Source organism: Boleophthalmus pectinirostris, unplaced genomic scaffold (genome assembly GCF_026225935.1).
Source record: "Boleophthalmus pectinirostris isolate CB_2022bp ecotype Guang Dong unplaced genomic scaffold, ASM2622593v1 HiC_scaffold_2, whole genome shotgun sequence".
Taxonomy (NCBI): domain Eukaryota; kingdom Metazoa; phylum Chordata; class Actinopteri; order Gobiiformes; family Gobiidae; genus Boleophthalmus; species Boleophthalmus pectinirostris.
This window is the reverse complement of record NW_026571152.1, coordinates 19973556-19986237: the sequence shown is the minus strand read 5'-3', so window position 1 is coordinate 19986237 and position 12682 is coordinate 19973556. Positions and strand designations below refer to the sequence as shown.

At 40.1% G+C, this 12682-nt stretch overlaps 1 protein-coding gene across 1 annotated transcript; it reads left to right on the top strand.

Moving 5' to 3' along the window:
• The first annotated feature begins 682 nt into the window (after positions 1-682).
• Positions 683-10555, top strand: LOC129409546 (acyl-coenzyme A thioesterase 1-like). The gene is made up of 11 exons (XM_055155950.1): positions 683-816; positions 5069-5279; positions 5622-5721; positions 5857-6047; positions 6115-6284; positions 7165-7284; positions 7415-7497; positions 9614-9707; positions 9898-9978; positions 10085-10226; positions 10355-10555. Exons 2-11 carry the CDS (start codon positions 5084-5086, stop codon positions 10453-10455), a joined length of 1278 nt encoding a protein of 425 aa, XP_055011925.1. The 5' UTR covers positions 683-816; positions 5069-5083; the 3' UTR covers positions 10456-10555.
• Positions 10556-12682: the final 2127 nt, after the last annotated feature.

Here is a 12682-nt window from a genome sequence, read left to right as displayed (position 1 = left end):
AAGTCTTTTTAGGCAATGTATATTTTATTAGTAACTTTGCCTTGGCATTCTATAGAATTACCTGGTTTATGAACTTAAACTCTCCAAAGTCAATGTGAAGTGTCATTAACAGTCAGATAGAACTTTTTAGTACTTTTTTTTTTTTTTTGCAGTAGGCTATAGATTGAATAGAAATGACTTTCACACAAAAAAAACTGTGATTATTTTTTAGCTCTTAGAATTCTATAGACTCATTAAAAACAGGGTGCGATTTGACGAAAAACCAGAGGAGGGATATTTTGCATTAATATATATATATATATATATATATATATATATATATATATATATATATATATATATATAGAAAGAAAAGAAAATATAGGTACTGTATATTTAAACTGTTTTTTTAAACATTGTAAATGTATATAGGCTACTTATACTATATTTTAAATCCATCAACTAAAATTCAGAAAGAAAACCAAACAAAAAAAAAAAAAATAAGCCAAACAAACAAACAAACAAAAAACAATAGCAACATTTTTCAAAGTTATACATTTCAAAGTGAGAAATTCATTTAAAATTCATTTAAAATTCAAGATCAGATTACACAAATTACTTTCCATAGGGTTGCGTCATGGATCGATCTCTCTATCCATTCCTGTCCTGTTGCTCCCTCTAGCGTCCCGTGCCTCACGTGTCCTGTCCGGGTGGGGTGGGGCATGTATATAAAAGTGTTTCGAGTCTTTTTCGCCGCTCAACGAACTTTTCAACTCGGCAAAGTCAGGGCATCGTGGTTCTGTGTGAAAGGACACACTCCGCCTTAGTTTTCCGTTTGTAAGTTAATTCTTTTGTAAGAATACGATTAAAAATCCAGTAGCCTACCTCACTGCTACATGCACGCTGCTGCTATAAGCGCTAACTCTCTGAACTTTGAGCTCAAATCATAGACTGTAGAATGTTATTCGGTATAGTTCATTAGTATCGCTGTAAATGTCCTGCATTTTCACTGCTATATGCAACGTTTGTCCAGTGATTGCTGTTGATGTTTAAAGCATTTATTTCACCATTATATGTTGTTGTGATACGTTATTGCTTTGTGCAGTCGTTTAAATGTCGTCGATTTGAGCTCCTGAGGCAGAAGTGGATTAACAAGAAACATTTTAAAGTATATTGGGTTTATTGTAACTTTTGATCAGTTAATTATGTAAGCAACGAGATGTGCGTGTTAGATTTGCTGCAGAATACCTTAGATGACTGAATAGTTTGGATTAAATATTAGATTTTATCGTTAGCATTTTAATTAATTTTAATTTAATTTAATTTCCATTAAATCGTATTTTTATTTAGTTTCCATGTGTAGAAAACACTGTAACTTTGTTTAGAAAGTCGTTGTATAAATAAAATATCACTATATTATAAAAGGAAATTCACACTAGTCTGTATTTTAATATAAACATTTCAGTGTTTCCAGTAATTTCTTTCTCTTATATAGTGGGAGCCTCATTTTATAGAAAATGTAGGCCTGTCGAAATGAGCTACCTCTACCCAAAGTCGTATAAATGAGTAAATAATAGTGATTCTTCAATGGGAGCTGTTGATATGTGCTCCCTTTAGTCAGAGCCAAATATGACTGTCGAATTAAAGTACCTACACATATTCATATAAATGAGTTGAAATTTTACGTAACTAAGGTATAAAGTATGATCATTATGTGCAAACTGCATAAAACGTGCTGTTTCTAATCCAAAGAAATATGCTGTATAACTGTGGAGGTTTACTTTATTGCAGGGGTGTCCAAACTTTTTTCCCTACAGAAAAATGAACCAAGGGCCGGGCCGCATACTAGAGGTGACATGCTGACTATGTATAATTTTACTGTGTAATTGTAACTCACCTTCGTGAAGAACTGGGAGCAGTGATGCTGTCCTTTGGATTGAAGAATGGCTGATATGTCAGGAGAAAATTTGGTGGTTGAGACACGAAGGACTTCACAGAGGTGGCTATCAGTTATTCTGGTTCTCAGTCTGTTTTTGTTCTGATTTAATAGAGAAAATGTTTGTTCGCATATGTATGTTGAGCCAAACAGGCTCATCATTCTTTTTGCATGGCGTCTCATCAGAGGAAACTTGACATTATCCAAACTCTGATAGAAGTCAGGGAGGGAGAGAAGCTGATGCTGACTTTTCAGAGAATCATCACATTGCATTTCAATCAATTCTGACTGCAAACTCTCTTCCACTTCTTCTGCATCCACCAGGAAGGGGGTAGAGAAGAGCTTGATTTGTTTGTCAATTACAGAAAAATCTTGGAAACGCTGGTTGAATTCTATCATAAGAGATGCAATCACAGACACATGTTTGTCATTATTAGCAGTAAGGTCCGCGTTTGGAAAAGCAGCTTTGATTTCAGCCAGTGTAGGAAAGTGCGCAGTGTTAAAACTCCGTAGTTGCGTCTCAAACAGGCGGAGCTTTACACAGAAGGCTTTCAGGTGCGCGTAAAGTTGTGGAACCAGCTGCTCTTTGCCTTGTAGGTTCTTGTTTAGTGTATTCAAATGATGCGTAAAATCAACTAAAAATGTGAGATTTGCCAGCCACAGAGGGTCACTCAGTTCACGAAGAGGACGGCCCTTCTCATTTAAAAACTGGTCGATTTCTGATCTCAGCGCGTAAAACCGCTGGAGCACAGAGCCGCGGCTGAGCCAGCGCACATTAGAGTGGTAGAGTACATCCCCGTATTCAGAATCCACATCGGCTAGGAAAGCTTGAAATTCTCTGTGGTATAGTCCTCTAGCTCGAATTATGTTGACAGTTTTTACAACAGTGTCCATCACATTACCCAGCTGGACCGTCTTGGCACAAAGTGCTTCTTGGTGGATTATGCAGTGCATTTTAACAGCTTCACCGCTACTCTGTTTTACCTTTTCACACACCATGGATGCCATACCTTTGCGCTCGCCCCTCATGGCTGGAGCTCCGTCCGTTGTTACGCCGCAGAGCTTGTCCCATTTAAGCCCCATTTTTTCAATTGCCTCTGACACGGCTTCAAAAATATCTTTACCCGTGGTTGTGCTTTTTAGGCTCATCATGTCAAGCAGCTCCTCCGTACAGCAAAAGTTATCATCTACTCCCCGCAAAAAAATTAACAGCTGAGCGGTGTCTGTGGCGTCTGCGCTCTCATCACATGCTATTGAGTAAAAATCAAAAGCGCACGCTTTGTCTCTCAGTTGAAGTTTCACGTTAGCTGCCAAGTCCTCGATTCTCCGTACCACCGTATTCCTGGATAAGCTCACGTTATTGAAATCCTGCAATTTTTCTGGACACATTGTTTCTGTGACTTTGATGAGGCACTGCTTTATGAAATCACCATTTGAGAATGGTTTGCCGTGCTGGGCTATAAGTTTAGAGACTTCATAACTTGCTGTTGTAGCATTTTCCTGTATTTTGTTAGCGCGAAAAAAAGCTGTTGTTGGGCTTGTAAGCTAGCTGCCATTTGCTTGACTTTCTGTGTTCGTTCATCACCAGTGTATGATGTGTAGCTCTGATGTTTGGTCTCATAGTGGCGTCGGACATTATACTCTTTCATCACAGCAATATCTTCTTTACAAATCAAACAGACACACTTTCCATTTATTTCTTTGAAGAAATAATCATTTTCCCACCGTGTTTGAAATCTCCTGCACTCACTTGCTATTTTGGTTTCTTCGGCGCTGTCATGTTTGCCTATTTGCGGTGACAGTAGTTTTTTTTGGGCGGCAACAGAGAAACACCTGTTTCCGTGGCTGGCTCCATCTAGTGTTCAAACTTAGTACTGCAAGAGAGTTCAAGCGCTAAAGTTGTTTGGCTCCACCAAGTGTTGAAACTGAGAAGTGGAGCTCCAAGGAGCGCAAACTTTGTGCAAACCATATGCGGGCCGTATTATATTATATTTTCAAAACTTGCCGCGGGCCAATAAAAACTGGACTGCGGGCCGCAGTTGGCCCGCGGGCCGTAGTTTGGACACCCTTGCTTTATTGGATCTATACAATTGTAAATGTGAAAACGTTAGGTTGCTTATTTCGACGGGGTAGCATGAATCTGTAGAGGTCACTGTCGATTTAGGCTGCGGGAGGTTATTTCGACAGAACACCGTCTGACAGTGTGCCAAACCTGACAGAAAAAGACTTAGAGAGTACAGGTGAGTCTGTATTAAGATGAGACGAAGTGCTAGGGAAACAGGTTTCAGATCTACTAATTAAAAAGAAAACAAATCAACTTGCACATGGTAACCTAAAAATTCTGTATCTACTCCAATCTGCCAAAAATCCTCTATTTAGACCTGGGCAATTAAATGCAACTTTTGTGACTTTGAAGAGAAAGGATACTGCAGCTAAAACTAATTTGAATATTAATGGTCAGTCTGCCTCATTTGCCCAACTCCATGATAAATAAAATATTCAAAATTCAAACTTATTTCGCGACCTTCAAATTCAGCATATCATAAAACAGACATACAAACATTATGTATTTATTCAACCTTCTCACAAATTTTATGAGAAACTACGGCTCTCCCCTGATTCTAAACATATGATCTCAATCTGTGAACTGTTTCACTACCTCTGTCTCCAGAGAACATTTGCGGGAAGCATGGGTTAAAGATTTAAATTTGGATATATCAGTTGAACTATGGGAAAAAGCTGCAGATGCTGCAGCTTGGGATGGTGGTGGCTAAAAAACTTACATTGTTGACTTGGAAGTCCACCGCACCCCCAAATTTTGAAGATTGGCTTTGTGAAAAGGGATCTGTTATTCAAGTGGAGTGTGTTCAATTGGACACTATGAACAAGAGAGAGACATGAAGCTATATGGGAAGAATTCCTGGCTCAATGCCATATCACCACAAATTGATAAATGGGACATAAATATTGGATCTTGACTGTTATTATAATTTAAAAAAAGTTGCACATGGTAGCTTTAAATAAAGGTCAATAAATTTATAAATACAAAATGTTTACCTTCACATCATGATAATTGTAAGAGACACAGGTGTATACATCCTTGTTATGAGAATAATATATATTTTATTTACTTATATATATATTTTTTTGCAGATTATTTTGGCATTAATGGCAAATAAACCATGCAGTGTGCGGCTGTCCGTTCACCCATCCCGAGCTCTTGTGGATGAGAAGTTTAAAGTGCTGGTCCAAAATGCTCCTCCTGGGACTGAGCTGACGGTGCGCTCCCATCTCCTCAGTGACGACAAACACAACTGGGAGGCGTTTGGACACTACATGTGTGACAGCACCGGGACACTCAACTGTAAGTCTCTCACTAAGTATTAATACTCCCCTGTTCACTTCAGTCTTTTCCGGTGGAGGGCCCATCACCTGCTTGTTCCAAAGGAGAATGCCTGGGATGTTCCATTAAATGTATTATATATCATATATTTTCCTGAAGACAAGTTATGCAAGCACACCATGTTAGAGGTCAAATTTGTAGAAAGGTGACTCCGCCATTAGTAACAGTATACCTGTCATTGACTAAATGCAAGACTTACCTGATATTTTAGTTCTCCAGTAAAACCAGTTACACCTCCATGGAGACAAGCAGGTGGCTGACCTCAAATCTGAAAAGTTACATAGTGCACCTTTGCATTGACAGTGTGTGAGGACCCCAGCCTGGGTGGGACATATGAAGGAGTGGAACCAATGGGATTACTGTGGAGCCTCAGACCAGTGCCAGGGAGTAAACCTGGACTCAGGTCAGACATTATAATGTGTGACTGTTCTTTCTACAGTATTTTTGTGTAGCAGCACATGTGATGTAAGAGTGGGTACGAGATGTAATGCAAAGTGTATCTAATGAGTGTGACTAATGCAATATAATAATGGCTCAGGATGAGGAAGACCAATGTGGAGACCCCTCTGGAGGTGACAGTGTCAGTGTACCAGGGCCACCTGTCAGAGGGCTTCAAGGAGCAGAGCTGTCTGGCTGCTGTGCTGGTGGAGCGCTGGTACATGGCTCCTGGAGTCCAGAGGATACCAGTTACAGAGCACGACCTCACTGCTACACTCTTCCTCCCTCCAGGTGGGCTCTCCTTCTGCACAGTGTGTGCCAGGGGTTGACTTTGTTGCTTACAGAAGATTTTATGCAGGACCTGGCCCGTTTCCTGCTGTCCTGGACCTCTGGGGAGGAGGTGGCAATCTAGTGGAGTATAGAGCGTCTTTACTGGCGTCACATGGGTTTGCTGCTCTGGCCCTGGATTATCTGACCAATAAAGTCACAATGACAACTGGAAAAAGTATGAAGAATGACTACTTTGAGGTAATGAAGATCTTTTTTTATTTTGTCAACTTTGAAACTTGAAAGGCTGCTGTGTCATCATCACAATAGTGGATGAGCAGCTCACTCTTTTTATCTTTAGGTAATACATCACTTTGGTTTAAGATTAAAAAAGGCTGCAGTAAACTTAAGGTTCAGTGACCTTATGTCCCCCAATTAAAGCACAGAACAGGTTAAGGCACAGGTTGTTATTATGTAAGCCACATCTAATCAAAGTTGAATCAAACTTCAGTATTGGTACAATGGGTACACACTGAAATAGTACAACATAAAAATATTTATTGAGGGTTTGAGCTTCCTGTTGTCTGCAAAATTTTGAGGATTTTTAACATTCAAAACACAGACACTGTGCTCTAGTTGTTTGCCAGTGGAAAGGACACTTGTGCATATTTTACACTTTTCACCTATATTCTGTTTCTTTCACCACTACCACCTGAATGTATATGCCTTATTGTAATTATGTAAATATAACATAAGCACTGTGGGTCCATGCTCCTACTTAGAATCATCATTTTAGATGAAAGAGTAATTTGGTGCAAGGCAGTGAAGGATACACTTTTCTGTCCTTGCTAAATTAGCCACATGTTAACCAGATGGAGAACACATGCCTGTGGAGGAGATGAACATTTAGAACAGGACTTGGGCAGCAAGTGATACTTGAATGCCTTACCATGCCCAGATTAGACAAGGCATACGCCTTGTATTTGAGAAAAAATCTTTGATCAGAGGCCAGATTAGGGAAGAACAGGAATTTCCCATAAATTGGCTAAATTCCAGCCACCAATGAATTAATCATGATTTACATGGTGTTCATGAGACCATTATGTTTGATAGTACATGTAGCTTTTTATTGCTTTTCTAGACTGCCTATAAATTCCTGGAGCAGCATCCTCAGATTGTGGGCGGCAGGATCGCCATGTTTGGCCTGTCTCTTGGTACAGCTATGACTTTAAAAATGGCCGCTTACTCCAAGGTCATGAAGGTGACAGTGAACTTGTGCTACATAGATTTCCATATATTCAAATAATTTTAATAAAAATTGTTTATTTCACTTGAAATAAGGCATAATTTTAAAACTGTAATGTCACTGTGGTTTGCTTTGTGTTTCTCAGCTTAGATGTGCGGTGTGTTTCAGCGGAAGTCACATTCAGCCAGTGAATGGTAGCGTTGAAGAAATATTGAACTACTTGAGTATGTAAGTTATGTTGCTGCTAACAGCTTTATTATCATTTTACTTTTAGTCATTACATAAGTCATTGGGGAGGACAAATGCACTGTCAAATCTAATATCCCTGACATTGTAGTTTGAAGATTGCAAGTTTCTGTTCTTTTTTCATCGGCTCTTTCTGTGAGGTGTGTGATATACTTCTCTTTGTACCTAATTCCATTCACTTTATTCTACCCTGCCCACTTGTTTCTAAATGCTGAGCTTTCTTGTGGTGGCACTTCTGGTTGACCAGTGGCAGATGGTCAATAGAGGGCGCAAGTGTGCTGCACTTCCTAATTTGACCTAGATAAAAAAATTGATAAAGTTGTTATTTTGTATTAGGCTATATGTTTCATATTTTGTTTAAAGTTGAGTGTATCTGCATACACATATTTTTATCATGTTAAATGTGGTCATATCATTTTATTTGATTCATGTGTTTGCCCTTTGAGTTCACTGGGTCGGAGCAAACTCAATGGAGGTCGATGGGAAAGCCTGAAGTTTTATGAAAATTTGACATCAGTACATTGCTTCTGCACATTACTTTACATTACAGCCCTGAAATATGTCTTGGGGGTGCAGGATGGGGGTGAACTCAAATCAAGTCATTGGTCTTCATAAACGTTTATCACACACCTGACCTATTATGACTCAGCTGCTCGCTCTCTCCCACCCAGCCCCAACTCTCCACTGGTACCATGTTACTACTATAGGCAAATGTATGGATAACAACAGAGCTGTGTACTATATGGTTATGGCGAGTTCAACTTCAAATCAAAGTGCATCCAAGGAAGTTTTTAGGAAGAACCATTAAGATGGATTGTGCGCATCTGGCCGAGGCGATGTCCTATGACTCTTATTTTGATTCACAAACTGGCTAGTGGTAGCTAGTTATTTTCTCCTAAACCTCCACACAGGAGACACACACGTGAGGGAGAGACACCACTCATCAGACCCAGAGCAGCAGACATACTAACACAGACCCTGCGCCAGGACCTGGAACAGTCACTGCCGACGCCGGGACCCATGGCACTCACTCATTGCAGTATCAGGGCTTAAGTCTACCTAGTGCCCTAGTGCTAATATAGACTGATAGTAACTTTCAGATTTAAGTGGGGAGTAGGATTAAGACTAATTTTACGACCAGCTGGTGCACTCGACTCCCGGACCTTGCATCGTGGACCTGATTGGACCGGGACTTGGACCAGTTTCATCTCTTCAAACTGGACAATAATACACTTTTGGAGACGGAACCAACAGGGTGGTGGATAGAGGATACACTGCTTCAGTCCTCTGCAGAAGGTAAGATGATAAGATCTAAGAATGGAGCCTCACAGGTAAATAGTGCTAATAGTTAAATAGTGCATAAATGAGCTTGTGGGTACAACGGAGCCGCTTTGGTGTTTTGCCATGCGCATTGTAGGAGCGGCATTGATGCCGTGTGTTCATGTTTTGACTGTAGCCTCTTATTGTAGGTTTGCTGACGTTGGGGCTGGTTGTGAGTGGTGGATCAGGTTTTGTCATTAGGGCTGGTTGTTGTGGATGGTTGTAAGCGGTGTGTTATGTTACGTTGTTGTGGATGGTTGTAAGCGGTGTGTTATGTTACGTTGTTGGGGATGGTTGTGAGCGGTGGATCAGGTTTTGCTCCTCCGTAAACTTTGCGGTTGGCTGTACATTGTGCTTTAATTGTGGTAACCAGAACACAGTGCAAGTGTAGGACAGGGAACTGATTAAATATGAAACAAATTATTTATATTCATTCAAGATATACTGTAGTTTAGCCAATAGTTACAAAATGACTGTACTGTCTCTGGCACACAATAGCCTAAATAAAACATATACTTAAGATATCATTTTGGCCTAGGCACCCCTCTAAAAAGTTATATCACCAGCTGCCACTGAGTAAGTTAATGTCTGTAAAATGTAAAATTTTCATGTGCACCAACAAGATTCTCACTGATTTGTTGTTAAGATCGGCAGACCAGTGAAAAATAATACAACCCAAAAAATTATGGCGACACGCATGACAACTTCCTGTATAGCGTGAATAGCACTGTGCTTGGGTAAAATGTTTCATCATGTAACAAAATCAAATTTTATTCAGAAATCAAGACAAAACCCGCATCAATGAGAAGCAGGAAGTAATATGGCATGACCTGCTCCTGCCAATCCCTGAAGACCCTGCATTCAAAGTAGATGTGAGTATGAGGGATTTGTAGATATTTAAACAGAAAAGCACTGGAGAAATGCTACAGAAACAAGTAACATTACTACCCCTTTTATGTGGGATCTTTGTATGTTTTACTCAAGGCAATCTCACCAGCAACCACATTTATATTGTTTTGTCTTGTACTATTTTACTCCAAAAATGTTTTTCTTCATGTGCAGATGGGACGTGTGCAGTGCCCCCTGTTGTTAGTGGTGGGTCAGGATGATCAGAACTGGCCATCTTTTGTATCTGCTTTGGATGTGAGTTCAGTGTATTTGGGGATAACATAGCAACTACCGCAGACTGTCAGGTGGAAAATATTAAAACATAAATTTAGATGTGTTAATTTTAAAATTGATAAAACAGATAAAGGCGATGATGGAGAAGGCTGGGAACATTCATCTGCTCACTCTGCTCACGTATCCCGACGCTGGTCACCTGATCGAGCCTCCGTACTCTCCACACACACGAACCAGCATCTTCAGAACACCTGACACCAGAGAATTATGTAAGACAAGATGTAAAAAGCTTAAGAAAGTATGCTGTCAGCATACTGCACAAAGTGTAGATCAGGGCTGGGGGATTAAATGCATGATGAGATGTGATTTTCCTTTTCTTTTTCTTCCTGGCTTCCAGACACAACACTGTGGGGCGGGCAGACTGTAAGCCACGCTCGAGCTCAGGAGGATTCCTGGAGGAAGGCTCTTGTATTTTTGAGAGAGCACCTTTATGGTTGAGAAAAATATTTACATCAAATGTATGAGATCAATAAATACATGTGTGATGTGATGTGTGGGTCAACTGCATATGGACTGTGATAGTAAATTGATTTACAAATATGCGGGTTAGTTTTTCTAAGAGACCCTTTAGAATGAGGACCACATCCTGCTGCTTGCTGCCTTGCCTGGACCACTGAAACCTGGGACTGGCACAAGATCCAGAGCACTGGGACACACAAACTTTAAGCTTAGGGCACATGTAAAAATGTACCCCATTATACATGGAAAATATGTTGGTTTTAGTTGGTTTTACTACATGTGAAATTCAGGTTTTCAAACTGGTAATAAAGGGGTTAAAATCCTGATGATTTTTATAAATGTGATATTTTTAATTAGAGCAGGGAGAAATGTTTTATTTTAGTCAAAGTTTTTTACCTTTAGTCAAAATTTCTTTTACCTTAAAAGATAAAACATTACATAGCAAAGGATACTGGAAATTTAACTCCTCCATGTTAAATAATCATTTTGTACTGAAATTACAAAAGAAATCACTAATATTTATAGCAATTCAAATATTATTTCAAGCATTAGAAAATAGGAGTACTTCAAATTCAGAGCCCATCAGATTGCTATCAATCATAATAAAATGGCTGGTATTGCCAGTAAAAAAAAGAGGAAGAAGTAATTAAATTAATATTTGCAATAAACCTCTATTAAATGAAACAGAAATAGCAATGTTGTGGATATTCTAAAGTAAAGAATAAACTGAGAAGTTGTCTTAAATCAAACAGTCTGATTTATTTCAGCAATTGTGCGCATAATCACAGTACTGTCTGTCCCTGACAAAGGCATCTTTCTGGTGGTCATAACAACACATACTGGATTTTATACCCCTGGGAAGGCCATAGGGCTCATGGATGATGTTGAGCCACATGGCAATAGGTAAAAGACATAACGCCACCTTACAAGGACAGGTCAACACAAAGCTGGGTCATTGGCAGTAAAATAACATGTAAAACAAGTGATCCAAAACACAACTCTAAGAAGACACAGAATGGCCCCTCTGAGGCTCCTCACTAAATACAAAGTCCAAGTCTGATTACCAATGATTACACGGGGCAAGGTAGTCTGATGCAGCTCAAGGGTCGCCAACGGACCCCCTGATCAGAAATCATAAGGCTAACTATTCACTAATTATCTACAATACATATATAAATGTTAGCACAAGTGATTAAAGATGATAATGTAAAGATTTCCAACTCCCCTCTATTGATAATAATAAAATCACATTTTATTCACATTAATCAACTAAACCAACAGAGTTTACATAAACACAGTTGGAAATAGACATATTTTTGGAGATAGCTAAAGCTAACAAATAGACAACAAAATAACATACCAATCATATTACAAGTGTAACCCAATAATATCAAGCAAATGGATACAAAGGCTAAAATGAAAGTAAATGATTAAACACCCATAAAAGCGGCATAACATCCAGTTAACACTTCACTCAGATTGTTCAGCTTAAACCTAAACTGTCTAACACAGTGGTTTTCAATAGGTGAGCATGCCTCCCTCAGTGGCTCTCCCTCCATCCATTTTCTTCTACTTATCCAGGGCCAGGTGGCAAGGACAGGAGTCTGAGCAGGGATTCCTAGACTTCCTCACTCCAGACACTTCCTCCAGCTCCTCCGGGGGGGACTCCAAAGTGTTCCCAGGCCAGCCAAGAGACATAGTCCCTCCAGCGTGTCCTGGCTCTTCCCGGGGCCTCCTCCCGGTGGGACATGCCTGGAACACCTCCCAAGGGAGGCGCCCAGGAGGCATCCAGAACAGATGCCCGAGCCACCTCAACTGGTTCCTCTCGACGTGGAGGAGCTGCGGCTCTACTCCGAGCTCCTCCCCTGTGACCGAGTTCCTCACTCTATCTCTAAGGGAGCGCCCAGACACCCTGCGTAGGAAACTCATTTCTACCGCTTGTATCCGCGATCTCATCCTTTCAGTCATTACCCAGACCATAGGTGAGGGTAAGAACAAAGATTGAATGGTAAATTGAGAGCTTTGTCTTTTGAATCAGCTCCCCTTCACCACAACAGTCCGATACAGCGACTGCATCACTGTCGATGCTGCACCGATCCGCCTGTCAATCTCACGCTCCATCCTCCCTCCACCTTTTTCCGGTCAACAAAAAGAAAAAGCAATCAGCAATAGTAATAATGCCATAGACCATAATTCTTTACAAATT